This window comes from Chrysemys picta, chromosome 15 (assembly GCF_011386835.1).
Source record: "Chrysemys picta bellii isolate R12L10 chromosome 15, ASM1138683v2, whole genome shotgun sequence".
Lineage (NCBI taxonomy): Eukaryota > Metazoa > Chordata > Testudines > Emydidae > Chrysemys > Chrysemys picta.
Genome location: NC_088805.1, coordinates 9,500,544 through 9,513,297, shown reverse-complemented (window position 1 = coordinate 9,513,297; position 12,754 = coordinate 9,500,544). Strand labels below are relative to the sequence as shown.

General features: G+C 50.1%; 1 protein-coding gene across 1 annotated transcript in view; it reads right to left on the bottom strand.

Annotated features, from left to right (window-relative positions):
* Window positions 1-12,754, bottom strand: part of RFC5 (replication factor C subunit 5) — a 260,531-nt gene that overhangs the window by 2,224 nt on the left and 245,553 nt on the right. Inside the window, exons 3-11 of the mRNA XM_005303244.5 lie at window positions 12,151-12,215; window positions 7,688-7,824; window positions 7,072-7,151; window positions 5,993-6,066; window positions 5,027-5,186; window positions 3,407-3,488; window positions 2,007-2,136; window positions 1,380-1,457; window positions 153-207 (exon numbers count right to left, since the gene is read on the bottom strand). Of these exons, the coding sequence (XP_005303301.2) occupies window positions 153-207; window positions 1,380-1,457; window positions 2,007-2,136; window positions 3,407-3,488; window positions 5,027-5,186; window positions 5,993-6,066; window positions 7,072-7,151; window positions 7,688-7,824; window positions 12,151-12,215 (861 nt within the window). The remainder of the gene's footprint in view (window positions 1-152; window positions 208-1,379; window positions 1,458-2,006; window positions 2,137-3,406; window positions 3,489-5,026; window positions 5,187-5,992; window positions 6,067-7,071; window positions 7,152-7,687; window positions 7,825-12,150; window positions 12,216-12,754) is intronic.

Below are 12,754 nucleotides of genomic sequence, written 5' to 3'. Positions count from 1 at the left end.
ATACAAAGTTGTGAACGAGGGGTGCAGCATTAACAGTAACCTTCCCACAGGAAGGGTTCAGACAGGCCAAACCTCACCATCTTAAAGATAATTGTTAGGGGAGAAAAGGCAGCTGGGGCAAGCAAAGCAACAGGCATGGAAGGGATACTCACTCGATGTCTGCCATTTTGATCAGGAGTTGGATTCGGACGGAAGGCGGGAAGTCAACTAGGGAGAGAGATGAAGACAGGTTGAGTAAATGTGGCGTTTTAAAAAAGCATCAAGTCATTTAGAATGCCAGCAATGCCCCTCTGCCATGTACATTGCCCAAACCGGGCAGTCTCTATGCAAATGGACACAAATTAGACATCAAGAATTATAACATTCAAAAACCAGTCAGAGAACACTTCAACCTCCCTGGAGACTCGATTACAGACCTAAAAGTCGCAATACTCCAACAAAAAAACCTTCAGAAACAGATTTCAACGAGAAATTGCTGAATTGGAATTAATTTGCAAACTGGACACCATTAAATTAGGGTTGAATAAAGACTGGGAGTGGATGGGTCATTACACAAAGTAAAACTATTTCCCCATGCTAATTTTTTCCCCTACTGTTACTCAAACCTTCTTGTCAACTGTTGGGAATGGGCCATCCTGATTATCACTACAAAAGTTTTGTTTTTTTCTCCTGCTGATGATAGCCCACCTTAATTGATTAGTCTCATTATAGTTGGTATAGCAACACCCATTTTTTCATGTTCTGTGTATATATATCTTCCTACTGCATTTTCCACTCCATGCATCTGATGAAGTGGGTTCTAGCCCACGAAAGCTTATGCCCAAATAAATGTGTTAGTCTCTAAGGTGCCACAATGACTCCTCAAATCATTTAAGGCTCCTAAGTGGACCTGCCCAGGCCTGTGAGGGAGAATGGCTATTTGAGACAGTAATTGAAGATGGCTGTAGCAGCCAATCTCTCACCCACCCAAAACACGTGCTGCTAATAGCAAATGGGTCTCAGCCATAAAGACCATGTGCCACAAAGCAAAACAGGGCGGGTCAGACACTGCTAAACAGGCAGTGAAAAATCCAAACTGGGCTATTGCTCTGCGGCCAGCTCCATCCCAGTTCTTCCCCCACCTCTGGCCCATTGCAGTCTAACCGGTGAATGGAACCATGTACGGTGAGGCGTTACCTGTGGGGCTGCCTCTTCCCATAGCACAGCCACCATCTTCCCTTGTTATAGCCTCACCCAGAGTCCCCAGACCGTAGCCAGGCCCCAAGAGGGATTCGTTTCCTATGGGTTAATGAGGAACACCATCTACAAGCTACTTTGGTGGATATGCATGTTAGAACGGGGTGACCACATGTCGTGCTGGCCGGCCAGAGGAGCATTACCTCGGTGCACAAACAAGTGGATCTCTGACAGGATGTCATGCAGAGCCAAACCCTTCAGCGTCTTCAGCTCCAGGATTTCTGAGGAGAGAGTCAAGGGATTTTTTTGCACAGAATTCTGAAGCCTAGGAGTAGATGCCACTGAAACAAGGGATCCTGTCCCCCCGTTCACTGGATCCTTGGTGGGGTGAGCAAACATAGGATCAGCTCTGAATCTACAGCCATGAGGGAGCAGGATCGGACCCCGAGCTCCCTGTCAGTGGAGCACCGAATGCTTGGAGGTTGGAAATGAAAGGAGCTGCACCACATCCGCAATTCAGACATCAGCCCACAGGACTGCAACACCCAGAGCTTCCCCGTGCTGATCAAAGGGAACCAGTGCGTCCCCGGGAAGCACCACTCCCCGTGAGAGAAGGGGAGATGTAGATGTACGAGCCAGGGATGCCGTAAAGATTTAATTGGCATGAGTAACGCGAGTGGCCAAGTGCCTTATAATGCAAAAGCCTCCCTTTTCCATTCGCACTATTGGTGAAAGGGGCCGCGGGATGCCACCCCATCGTCACCATGCTAGTCGGACGCCCGTCTCACTCGCCCCTCCGGGAGGTGTAAGGGGGACAATCAAAAGGATACTTTTATAGGCAGTGGTGAAGTCCTGGTTCAGCATCCAGTCGAGAATGTTGGCAATGTCAGACTTCAGTGGGTGCCCCGTGCAGGTGTACACGGTGTCCTCCGTCACCTTCCCAAAGGCCATGGTGGTGCTCTGCCAGGAGAGGAGGAGAGGTTGGAGGGCAGCTCTGGCCATCAGACCTTTAGGGTACGTCAACACGGGGATAAAAGACCCGCAGCGTGGCCACGGCTGGCTCGGGTCAGTTCACTCAGGCTCCTGGGGCTTGGCCTGTGGGACTAAAAATTGCTGTGTAGACCTTCAGGCTGGTGCCCAAGCTCTGGGACCCTCCTCGCAGGGTCTCAGAGCTCAGGCTCCAGACCAAGTGTCTACACAGCAATTTTTCAGCCCTAGAGCCCAAGCCCAGCTAATCCGGGCCAGTCACGTGTTGTTTATCCCTGTGTGGATGTACCCTCTGTGACTAGAACTGCTTTTCCCTCCCGCTAGCCCGGCGGGACCCGTGCACCATGGAAGACCAAGCCGGATCCTGTTCTCCCTTGTGCATCATCAACAGAAACTGCTCTGAGTGCACAGATGTCACCCATTATAAATCTAGGGTAGGCAACAGGGGCTGTGCGGGTGTCACTGGGCCCTTAAGAACCCGGTGACAGCGTTTTAGGAAGGAAGGACTCAGCCTGCCGTGAGTTGCAAGGAAGGTAGTGGAGGGAGCTGTTCTGCTTCTCATCTGAACCACAGTCACCAAGAGGCAGACATGGAACTCCACCCATGTGCCATTTCACAGTCGCTTCAGTACAGGGAGTGAAGACGAATCTGCCATGGTCTCTCCCCCTCCCCAAAGACAATCTGTGCAATCAGTAACAGAACAGACTAGCTTCCCCACCCGCCTTCCCTGTATACCATCTGCTGCTGCAGCTTTACTCAGCCACTTGCCAATGGTCCTCAGCCAGCGCTGGTTCCCCAGAACTCACTGCAGCGCTTCAGGGATGCGGTGGGGAGAAGGGCTGAGGGTTCAGGAGGGCGCTGAGGTGAACCCATTGCCTGTGGTTGCATTACCATCTCTACTTGGCTGTTCCTGCTGTAGCCAGTCTCCAAGGAGACCCTGGGCTGGAGCAGAGCCAAGCAAGCGCACACTGGGAAGCCTAGGCCCGCAGTGCACTCTTGCCTACAAATACCACCTGCAACTCTGAGTAAGTGGAGGAAGTGCCCCTGAATCTCTCCCTTATCCATGGGGATGAGGGTGTTGCATGTGACCACTGGCCTGACCCCGTGAACCATTCCACGCACGCGTCAAGGGAGGAGACATCCGTCTGGCCATTACACACGTGGCACCGTTGCCGCTCTGAAATCAGAGATGCGGCCTCTGGGGCTGTAGGGGAACAAGCTGAAGCCACACACAGGACTGTACCTGCAAAATATTCAGAGCTCTGCGCATGTCCCCGCTGGAGAGGGTCACCAATGCTTTCATCCCATCTTCACTTACGTCAGCCCTGAAAGACACAGATTTCAGGATGCACAGCAGGGGCCCCGAGCCCTGGAGAATTGCTGAGTCACACAACAGCCACCAGGGGACACCCCAATATTTGAACAGTCCTGACAATGTCACAAAGCCCCGTACGGACATGGCACCGTGACAGGTTTGGGGCCCTCTGTCTCTATGCAAAATGGTATCTTCTCTCCTCTTCTGGCTGCCAGGAGCAAAGACGACAGGTCCTGACACCTCAGGACCCTTTGTTCAGGCTGAAGTAGACTGACAGACAGTCCACCCCCACGTGAGCAGGCAGCTCCTCCGATTGCACTGCCTGGAGCGGGGCTGTACAAGATAACCTTCAGTCGGACCAGCAGACTCCAAGAGGGGCATGCAGGGCATGGAAAGAGCCATGAGGCTATGGAGGCAGAAAGCAAGTATTCCCAGGGGAGAGGCCTAGTGACGTAGAGGAGAATTTGCTGGGCCAAAGAGAAGCACTGGCTAGAAGCAGATGTGCAATAGCTGCTCCCATGATAAGCTTCCATCACACACACGCCTCTGCCACTGCACTCACGCCTCACCTACGCGGCACCTGCTCTCCCTGTGGCCAATCAAGCCCAAAGGTTCACGTCAAAAAACCCAATGCCTGGGACCAGGCTGAGCTCCGACTGGTTCCACTTGCTACCCAGCTCTTCAGGAGTTAAACACCAGCCCACAGCTCCGCTGTGCCACCAAGGTTTTAACCACAAACCGTGGCTGGTTCCATTGGTCTTAAAGAGCAGTTCTACTCTGAAGGGACGGCCCCTTCTCTCCCCTGGCACAAGCTCCCTGCGTGGGCACACAGACAGATCTTTAGTATGAAAAGCAAGGAGCCAACACAGCTCTAGGAGAAGGAGTGAGCTGGTTTCCACTCTGCCTGGAGCATTATTAACAGAGTAATTAAGCTCTAATAAGAGCCTGGTTCTGCTATGTTGCACCTGGGCAGGCCCCCATCAACGGAGAGGCTCAGGTGCAATTAGGACCTTCGTTAGTGGGGATAAGGGTAAGGAGGAGAAAATCCAGCTCCAGTTCACACAGCTGGCCACCAGTAGAGGGGACCTAAGTACATTTGCCCTGGAAAACCACAAACAAATGGGACTCCAGGAGGCCTCTCCTCTTTTCAGTCCTACACTTGCATTTGAAGCTCTAAAGCACTTAAGGAAGGGACCTGCTCAGAGACAGAGCCCCCAAGGACCTACAGGCATCTCTAGCTGCCAAAGGTTGAAGGGAACAAAAGAAAAGCCACAGAGGAAAGCCACAGTTCCCTGCAGGGTGAGAAATGTGTGGAGGAAACTGGAGAGAAGGACAAAGCCAGCTGTTACTTCCGGAGGTAAGAGGAGGATTTAGGAGAGCCAAGAGAAATTGGGGAGGGAGGATATTATGGAAAGCAGTGAGGACACCCGTGATTGCATGAACAAAGGCAGGAGGCAGCTGAATAGGTCAGATGTTCCCCACGATGCGAAACTCCGTTTCCATTTTGTTCGGACTCCCCCTCCCCTCCCAACAACGCTTTTCACTCACATCTCTTCCTTGATGACATGCTGCAGCCTGGGGACCATGAGTTCCGGAGTCAGGGGGCCAAACCGGAACCTTGTGCATCTGGACTGCAAGGCAGGGATGATCTTGGAGAGGTAGTTACAGATCAGGCAAAACCTGGTGTTCTCAGTGAATTTCTCAATCACTGCAAAGGGGGAGGGGGTGGGGAAGGGAATTGCCAATCAGAACTTGCACCAAGCTGCGTTTGTGCAGTCAGAAGAGAGTTAGCGAACGCAGGCAGTATAAGCCACAGACCAATTCCACTCTGCAGAGCGGGGGCCATAGGAGGCTATGAAATAGCCTGGAATTCCTGGAGCTTGAGTTTCCCCTCCCAGAAGGCTGGACTCAAGCCCTTTATCCTTCAAGCCCTTTATCCTTCCAAAGAAGAACTTCCAGGAATTTACTGTGGGTGGCCCCTTTGGTCAAGACCTGCAATGCTGAGCCCGTGTCGTTATCATGAAGATACTGTACAGCTTCCTCCTCTCACAGCTGCCTTCAGGAGTTAACGTATGTTGCTCCTTTCATCCCAAAGCGGGGTACTGATGGTTCTACGCAAACACACACACGCCACTTCAGCATGGGAAATGCAGTCACTGGGGTGGTAGGCAACAGCTCCCTTGCCTACAACCCTGCTACACACACAGTCGTGTCACATGCACAGCGTTACCACTCGCTTGCTTGGGAAAAGCTTAAGTAGACAATGTGCTCTGAGGGTGGAGGCACAACTGCATGAAATCACAGCTGGGCCTAGGGTGACCAGAGGTCCCAATTTTATAGGGACAGTCCTGATTTTTGGGGCTCTCTCTTATATAGGCTATTACCCCCCCACCCCATCCTGATTTTTCACACTTGCTATCTGGTCACCCTAACGGGGCCCTGTCTCAGCAAATTACCAAGAGCCCTTTGAGAGCTACCACACCCGTCTCCGGGCACAAGCCGAATGCCACTCACCTCGCCTTAGGGCATTCTGGGCATCCTGGGTCATGGCGTCTGCTTCATCCAGGATCACAAGCTTAAAACCTTTCCTAATGGAAAGAGAAGGGGCGGCTGCTTGCGTCATTCCTGCCTGCAGCTAACCCGCAGCCGGCGAGCTGGAGGAAGCCCATGGACTTGAGTCGAGCTTGGCCCTGGGAGATTTAGAGCTGGGAGAGACCCAGTCCTACCAAAGCATTAACTCCTCCTTACACCCGTCCCTTTTTCGGCGGAAATCCAGTATTTCACGCCATCGCTCCCACCTGATTCACACCACTTTACCCCAGACTCACAGTAGTGTCCCTTTGCGTACCCAGAATCCTCTATCTTCTCCCCCTTCCACAGCATTGTTCACACCCTGCCGATGAAGAGACACGTTTCAGAAGTGGCCATTGAGTGTTGGTGCCCAGCTTGATACGCCCAGGGGCCTGACTGCCAGAGCTGCTGAGCTCCAGCAGCTCGAGTGACTTTGGGAGTTGATGTTCAGCATCTCTGATAATCAGGCCCAGGATGGGCCCCCCAAAAAGCAAGGCACTGCACATCAGGGGCCACTTCTGAGAACGTTGGGCCTTGATTCCTTTCATCTTTTAGTCCGTTCCCTCCACTCTCTCATCCCAGATGCTCATCTCAGCACTCTCCCCAGTCTTCCTCTAGTAAAGCCCCCAAAACAGCATACCAGACTGGAGCTGTGGGGACACGCTTCTCTCCTTTGCGTTACAAGACCCCCAGAGACTGCAATAACTTTCTTACTTATCTCCCTGAATACTCTTATTTCCTCCTCCCCTATCATGCAGAGAATACTTTCCACACATCTCCTGTCCAGTCACTACCTACCCCATTCTGTTCCTGTGTGTAATGGTCCGTTGAGAAAGCATGTGCTTCCCCCAAAAACGGACCATCTCCTTTTAAGCCAAGAGCGGTATTTCAGCGTCATGCTTTACATTCTGTGGACTCCTTGTGACCGGGTGCATGTCAGGGAGGGGAAAGGGGCCAAGCACAGATAAAGGGAGAAACCACCTCTTGGGAGGCAAGGGATGCAAACATGTTATGGCACTTACTTAAAGATTGTCCTTGTGCTAGCAAAGCTCAGGATGGGGCCTCTGACTACATCAATTCCTCTGTCATCCGAAGCATTCAGCTAGAGAGAGAGAGAGGGCGCTGGCATTATTACTGCATCTCTGCACAGCAAGAGCTTGTCTACACCTGAAAGCTGCACTGGTGAAATACTACGGTGGGGATTTAGATTTAGTTAAACTGGTGCAAGCCACTGTATGGACACTTATTTTGGTTGAAGAGCAGTTGAAGTTTACTGAGATCTACTGATGAAGTGCTACATAAGAGCTATGTATTGCTATTATGGTTGTTAATAACTGGGAAAGGTTTAAGCTAAATGGACGTAAGCCTCTCAAACTAAAGTAAGAGACTTGTACTGGTCTAACTTAAACCAGGTCAACGTCCTTGGGTACACCAGGCCGAAGACTGCAGCCTACATGCAGGTCTCACTATCTAGAGAGGCAAAGGGAAGCTGATCTTTAGTAGTGTTTGTTTATGGAGAAGCACTCCAGGATGTGACCTGTAACCCTGGCTAGCCTTTCCCCATACCAGCAGCAGAGTTATGGGGATTGGAAAGTACCACTTTCAAATGAACAAGAGCAGCAGGACATTGTGATTTACCTCTAAAACCATGGCGTTGAATTCCTTGTCTTTGTAGAGCTGTTTAGCACAGGCCAGAATTGTGGAGGTCTTGCCAGTGCCAGGCGGTCCATAGAGGAGAAGGTGAGGCAGACGATCTTCGCTGATGAACTTCTGAACTGATGAGAGATGGGTTAGGGGGTGAGGAAAAGAAGAGACCCTTCTGATTAGATACTAAGTGAGCGGCTGTTGGTCTTCCCGCTCTTAGATTTAGGGGGCTAACCTATAGCATCCCCTGCATGCTAAACTCGACTAGCACCTGTGCTGTACTGCCAGATGCCTTCAGAGTACAGCACGTGATCACGAGACCATTTTGAGAGGGGCACATTTGAAACAAGTTTATTTTTTTGCTCGAAAATGCTTAAAAGTCCTGCTTGGTTTTGACAGTCATCTAGTTTAGAGGTGTGCCTTTTGCTCCCAAGCATTTCATCAGCTATCTACAGAGTCCCCTTGCATGACAGCCACCCATGGAATGTAGGGTTCATGAAGCCAAGTGGGGCACAAAGGAGGTGGGAAGGGGACGCTGTAGGCTAGGACATCCTTGCCCTTACAAACAGTGCCAGAGGATCTTAAGTGCCCACACAGTGCAGATGAGGAAAACTTATCTGTGCTTACCTGAAAGTTTCCTTTCTTTGAGTAATAAGAGCCACAGATTTCTTACAATGGGTACTTCAGCCTGCCTGCCTGCAGCTTGGGGGCAGAACTAAGGCAGGCCGTCACTAGCAGGAGGGAAATGCCTCACACCCTGAAGTTCCCTCTAGCTCAGTGGTTCTCAACCAGGGGTACGCATACTGCTGGGGGTACACAGAGGTCTTCCAGGGAGTCCATCAACTCATCTAGATATTTGCCTACTTTTACAACCGGCTACGCAAAAAGCAGTAGCGAAGTCAGTACAAACTAAAGTGTCATACAATGACTTGTTTCTACTGCTCTCTATACTATACACTGAAATGTAAGTACGGTATTTATATTCCAATTGATTTATTTTATTATTATTATGGTAAAAATGAGAGTCAGCAATTTTTCAGTAATAGTGACTGGGACACTTTTGTATTTTTTATGTCTGATTTTGCAAGCAAGTAGTTTAAGTGAGGTGAAACGTGGGGGTACGGGAGACAAATCAGACTCCTGAAAGGGGTACAGTAGACTGGAAAGGTTGAGAGCTACTGCTCTAGGTGACAACTTCCACAGCTGGGATAATTCCATTCTACTTTCCTAAATTACAGATTGTGTTAAATATTGAAAAAGCACAACAGAGCATGGGGATAACGTCCCTTAATGAAATAAACCTGAATCTTTGGGTATCAATTTCCAGCTCTCTGCTGGATGACCATTTGTCTCCAGGGTGTGCTGGATCTGTGGACCTTATTACTCAAAGAAAGGAGATTTTCAGGTAGAGTGCAAATAAATGTCCCTATTCGTCACCAAACTAAGGTCCACAGCTTCATTACAATGGGGCTTTCATGCAGCATGGCTCCAGGCGGGAGAAACAGGATCATCCAAACTGAGATAGTTTATATATCCTCTTCCTTCCCCTGGGCACTGAGGCATGGAGAAGACTTCTGCCAAAAAAAAGGCATTGGCTAACAAACAGATGACCGATATGTAGTATTTGGTGAATGTATTTGGTCACTTAGCCACCTAGCAACTCTCAGTACAAGAGAAGAGACTTCTCTGCCCCGAGATTGTCAATGCCCCTTGCAGACAGGGGGTTGGATAACTGACCGAAGGAAGAATATTTCTTGAATTCATTTTGGGAATGAATACTGTGACAGTCGTGAGGACTCCCTGTCTGAATTGTAAGTACAGTACTGGGTCTCATCTGAGAGCGCTCCCATGGCCTTAAACAATGCACTTCATCTACTTAAGTTTCATTTGTTGACATCTTACTAGGACCCAACTGATCATCACTTCCTCCAAGGATCCATTTTTAACCTGTCTGGTGCTGGTCGGAGGATTGGATTTGGCACTGCCGCCCTCCTCTGTGAGGCAGAGACGGTGGAAGGTCCCGTGCGAGGGTAATCAGACCCCAAAGCCCCAGCCTCTTCAGCCAGAAAGACAAACAGTCCCACTGCTGCTCTCCCAAAGTGGTGAGAGACGTTGCCATGCTTTAAATACGCCATTCACCACCTCGCAGCCAGGGTCTTGACACACAGAGAGGCCACAAGGTGCTTTGCTGCTGTTTCCACATACAAAGAAGTCAGTCATCAATGCCCACCAACCTGACTTAAAATGAGCAAGGATATTTCTGGCGGGAAATTCCAGTTTGCTTAATGCAGCCACTGCCATGTAAATCTTGGAGTTGCTCTAAGGCAAGAAAGAGCAGCTACTGACCTCACCTTGGCACCTGAAGTCAGGCGGGCAGGAACAATTTTTATACTAGGGGTGCTAAGAGCCATTGACCCAACCTGTAAATCCTGTGTATAATGGAAAACACTTCAAGCCAGGAGGAGCAGCACCCCACGCTCCCTTAGTTCCAGCACCTATGCCTGAGGTGGTATTCTCTTTTGTATAGTGGGACTCCTTCAGCTTGCCACATGACCCGTACTGCTCTCAGCATCCAGCCGGAGCCAGAACTGTCAATCTACTGGTTTGGTGACTCTGACTAGCCTGAGCTTCCCAGGATCTCCCACGCTAACATGAAGAGAGTTGGGAACAGATCTGCCCAAGCACCTGATTCAATGACAAAGGCCCCTATTACCTGTATGAAACAGACTGGTGTCCTGCTCTCTGAGACAGGGAGAACCCTTTAAGCTGTGACATTTTGAGGCTGAGAGGCCCATACTTGCCATACCATCCGCCAGGTCAGCACTGCCTGTGACAGCAGGTGGAGGGGGGTCAGATGACATGTCATTTTATTATTATTTATTTTTGTTATGGGGCTGATGCCACCTGAGAGCTTTCCCGCCCAGGGGAGGGGGCTGAGGTGACACCACCCTGGGCGTGGCTATCTGCAAAGGGCCTGTCTAGTGACGAGACCACTCCTTCAGGTTTAAAAAAAAAAAATCTCCCCCAGTTCAAAGCACTGAGTCCCCCACCCACAGGGAAGGCGGCCATGTTCACCTCTGTAGTGACTGGTGCACACTGGGGAATCCTCAGGCCTCCTAAAACAGAGGCCAAAGGAGCTAGAATGTAGTAAATGGTGGGGCAAAGAGGCCCCTTCCTGCTTGTTTGTTCTTCCACAGCGAGGCTGCGCTCCCTCTCATCGAGCCGCTTGCCCTTGAAGCTGGCAATACCAATCCTGACGGCCTCTTTTCCTTCCTGGGAGGGGGGCTGAGGCGGCCCCAGCCGGACTGGGCTGTGAGGGGGAAACTATGCTCTGCCCACACAGCTGGCCAAGCTCTCGACGAGGGGAGTCAAGCAGGACCACGGGCCTTGCCTTTTGCCCTGGCTCTTCCCTGCCTAGCTCACTCCCGGAAGCCTGCCAGGGCAGCAGCTACTACAAACACTGCAGAGAGGAAAAGGAGCTGAGGGGACAATCTCCCAAGGATGTGGCTGGGTATAAGACAGATAGATTTCTGGCTCACATGACCGTTAATCTGAGGGGGAAGATGGGCATGTTCCCCAGGAAAGCTCTGCAGCTGAGTGGTCTGGCCAAGCTACCCAGTGCTGGGAAGGCGGATAAAACCAGGGGGAATTTCAGGGAGCAGGGCATTCCCCAGCTGCCAGTGACGGACAGGTCTAGTTCTTCCCCCGGGCAGGCTAAGGTACCCACTGTAACAGATCTGTGGCCCCTGGCACCAAGAAGAAAGGATGATGAACTCTGAATGAGTCCTTCTGATGACCATAAAAAACAAACTGCATGGAACTCAAGACTATAAAGCTGGATTGACTCTCCAGGAACAGGCATGTTCATTTACAACAGTTACGCTGAAAGGCTGATAAGGATATGACAGGAGGCAGGAAGAGCACCCTACAAAGGCTGCAATGAGAACCCCCTTAACAGGTTAATTCTAAGCAACTGTGGCACCTTTCCTCTCTCTCTGCAATTTCATACGGATCATTATGGCATCTAGGCCCCCTCCCATATAAAAGAATCAGAGCATTTCCCCTAAAAAGGTTCATGCATGCCCCAAAAGGGTTTACTATGAGAGACATGTTAAAATAATGGCAACATCACTGATTGGATGACAAGGAAGCAATGCTATTTAACAGGCTTCTGTAAGCTTGCCACTAATTACAAAGATGTTTGTTTCTTAGCGAAAGAGAAGCTGCATTATCTACTGGCTAGTACATCATGTGACGTCAGGACCCCTGGGTTTGACTACCAGCTCTACCACTGACTTCCTCCGTGACCCCAGGCAAGTCATAGCACCTTTGCCTCAACTGCTTCATCTGTAAAATGGGAATTATCGTTGCCTACCTCAAAGGTATCCTGGGAGCTCATGTCTGCAAAGGGCATAGAAAGGCTCAGATGAAAAACGGTGGCAGTACTAAATACTCACTGGTGCTCAGAATGTCCTGATGGGAAATTAGGTCATTCAGTGTCTGAGGACGATATTTTTCCACCCTAAAGATAAAGATATTTTAATATAAATGCAGATGAAGAGCTGAGACTTCAGGCATTTCACAAGTGTAGAAACCAGGTGTTCCAGGCATGAGATTTCTCTTTGTTCTCGTCCCAGTGCTGGATAACAACCCACAAGGTTAGGTTAACACTCACCTTCAATCTACTCTGAATTTGTACTGACATCAAAATCTAGTCCTATGGTTCTGGTTGCAGTTCAGAGGGATCTGTTTTCTGAATCAAGTCTAAGATGGTAAAAACTTCACAAAAAGAGCTGAGCTTGTAATTTTTCTGCCCAAAGCCTGGAAGGAGGAGGCTCCAGCATCATCAAATCCAACCCCCCGCTGAATCCTAACAGCGAGAGCCCAGTCCAGGCACCACCTCATCCCAGCTGAGGACTCTTTCTAAATAGGATTACTGCTGCAGTTCCCTCTTACGTTTGGAAGCCAGGTGACTCTTTTGGCATCTAAGGTATCTTGACATACTCCAAAGTCTGGCCCTATACATTTAGAAAAAGCCTTGCATGAACCAACTGCAGTGCC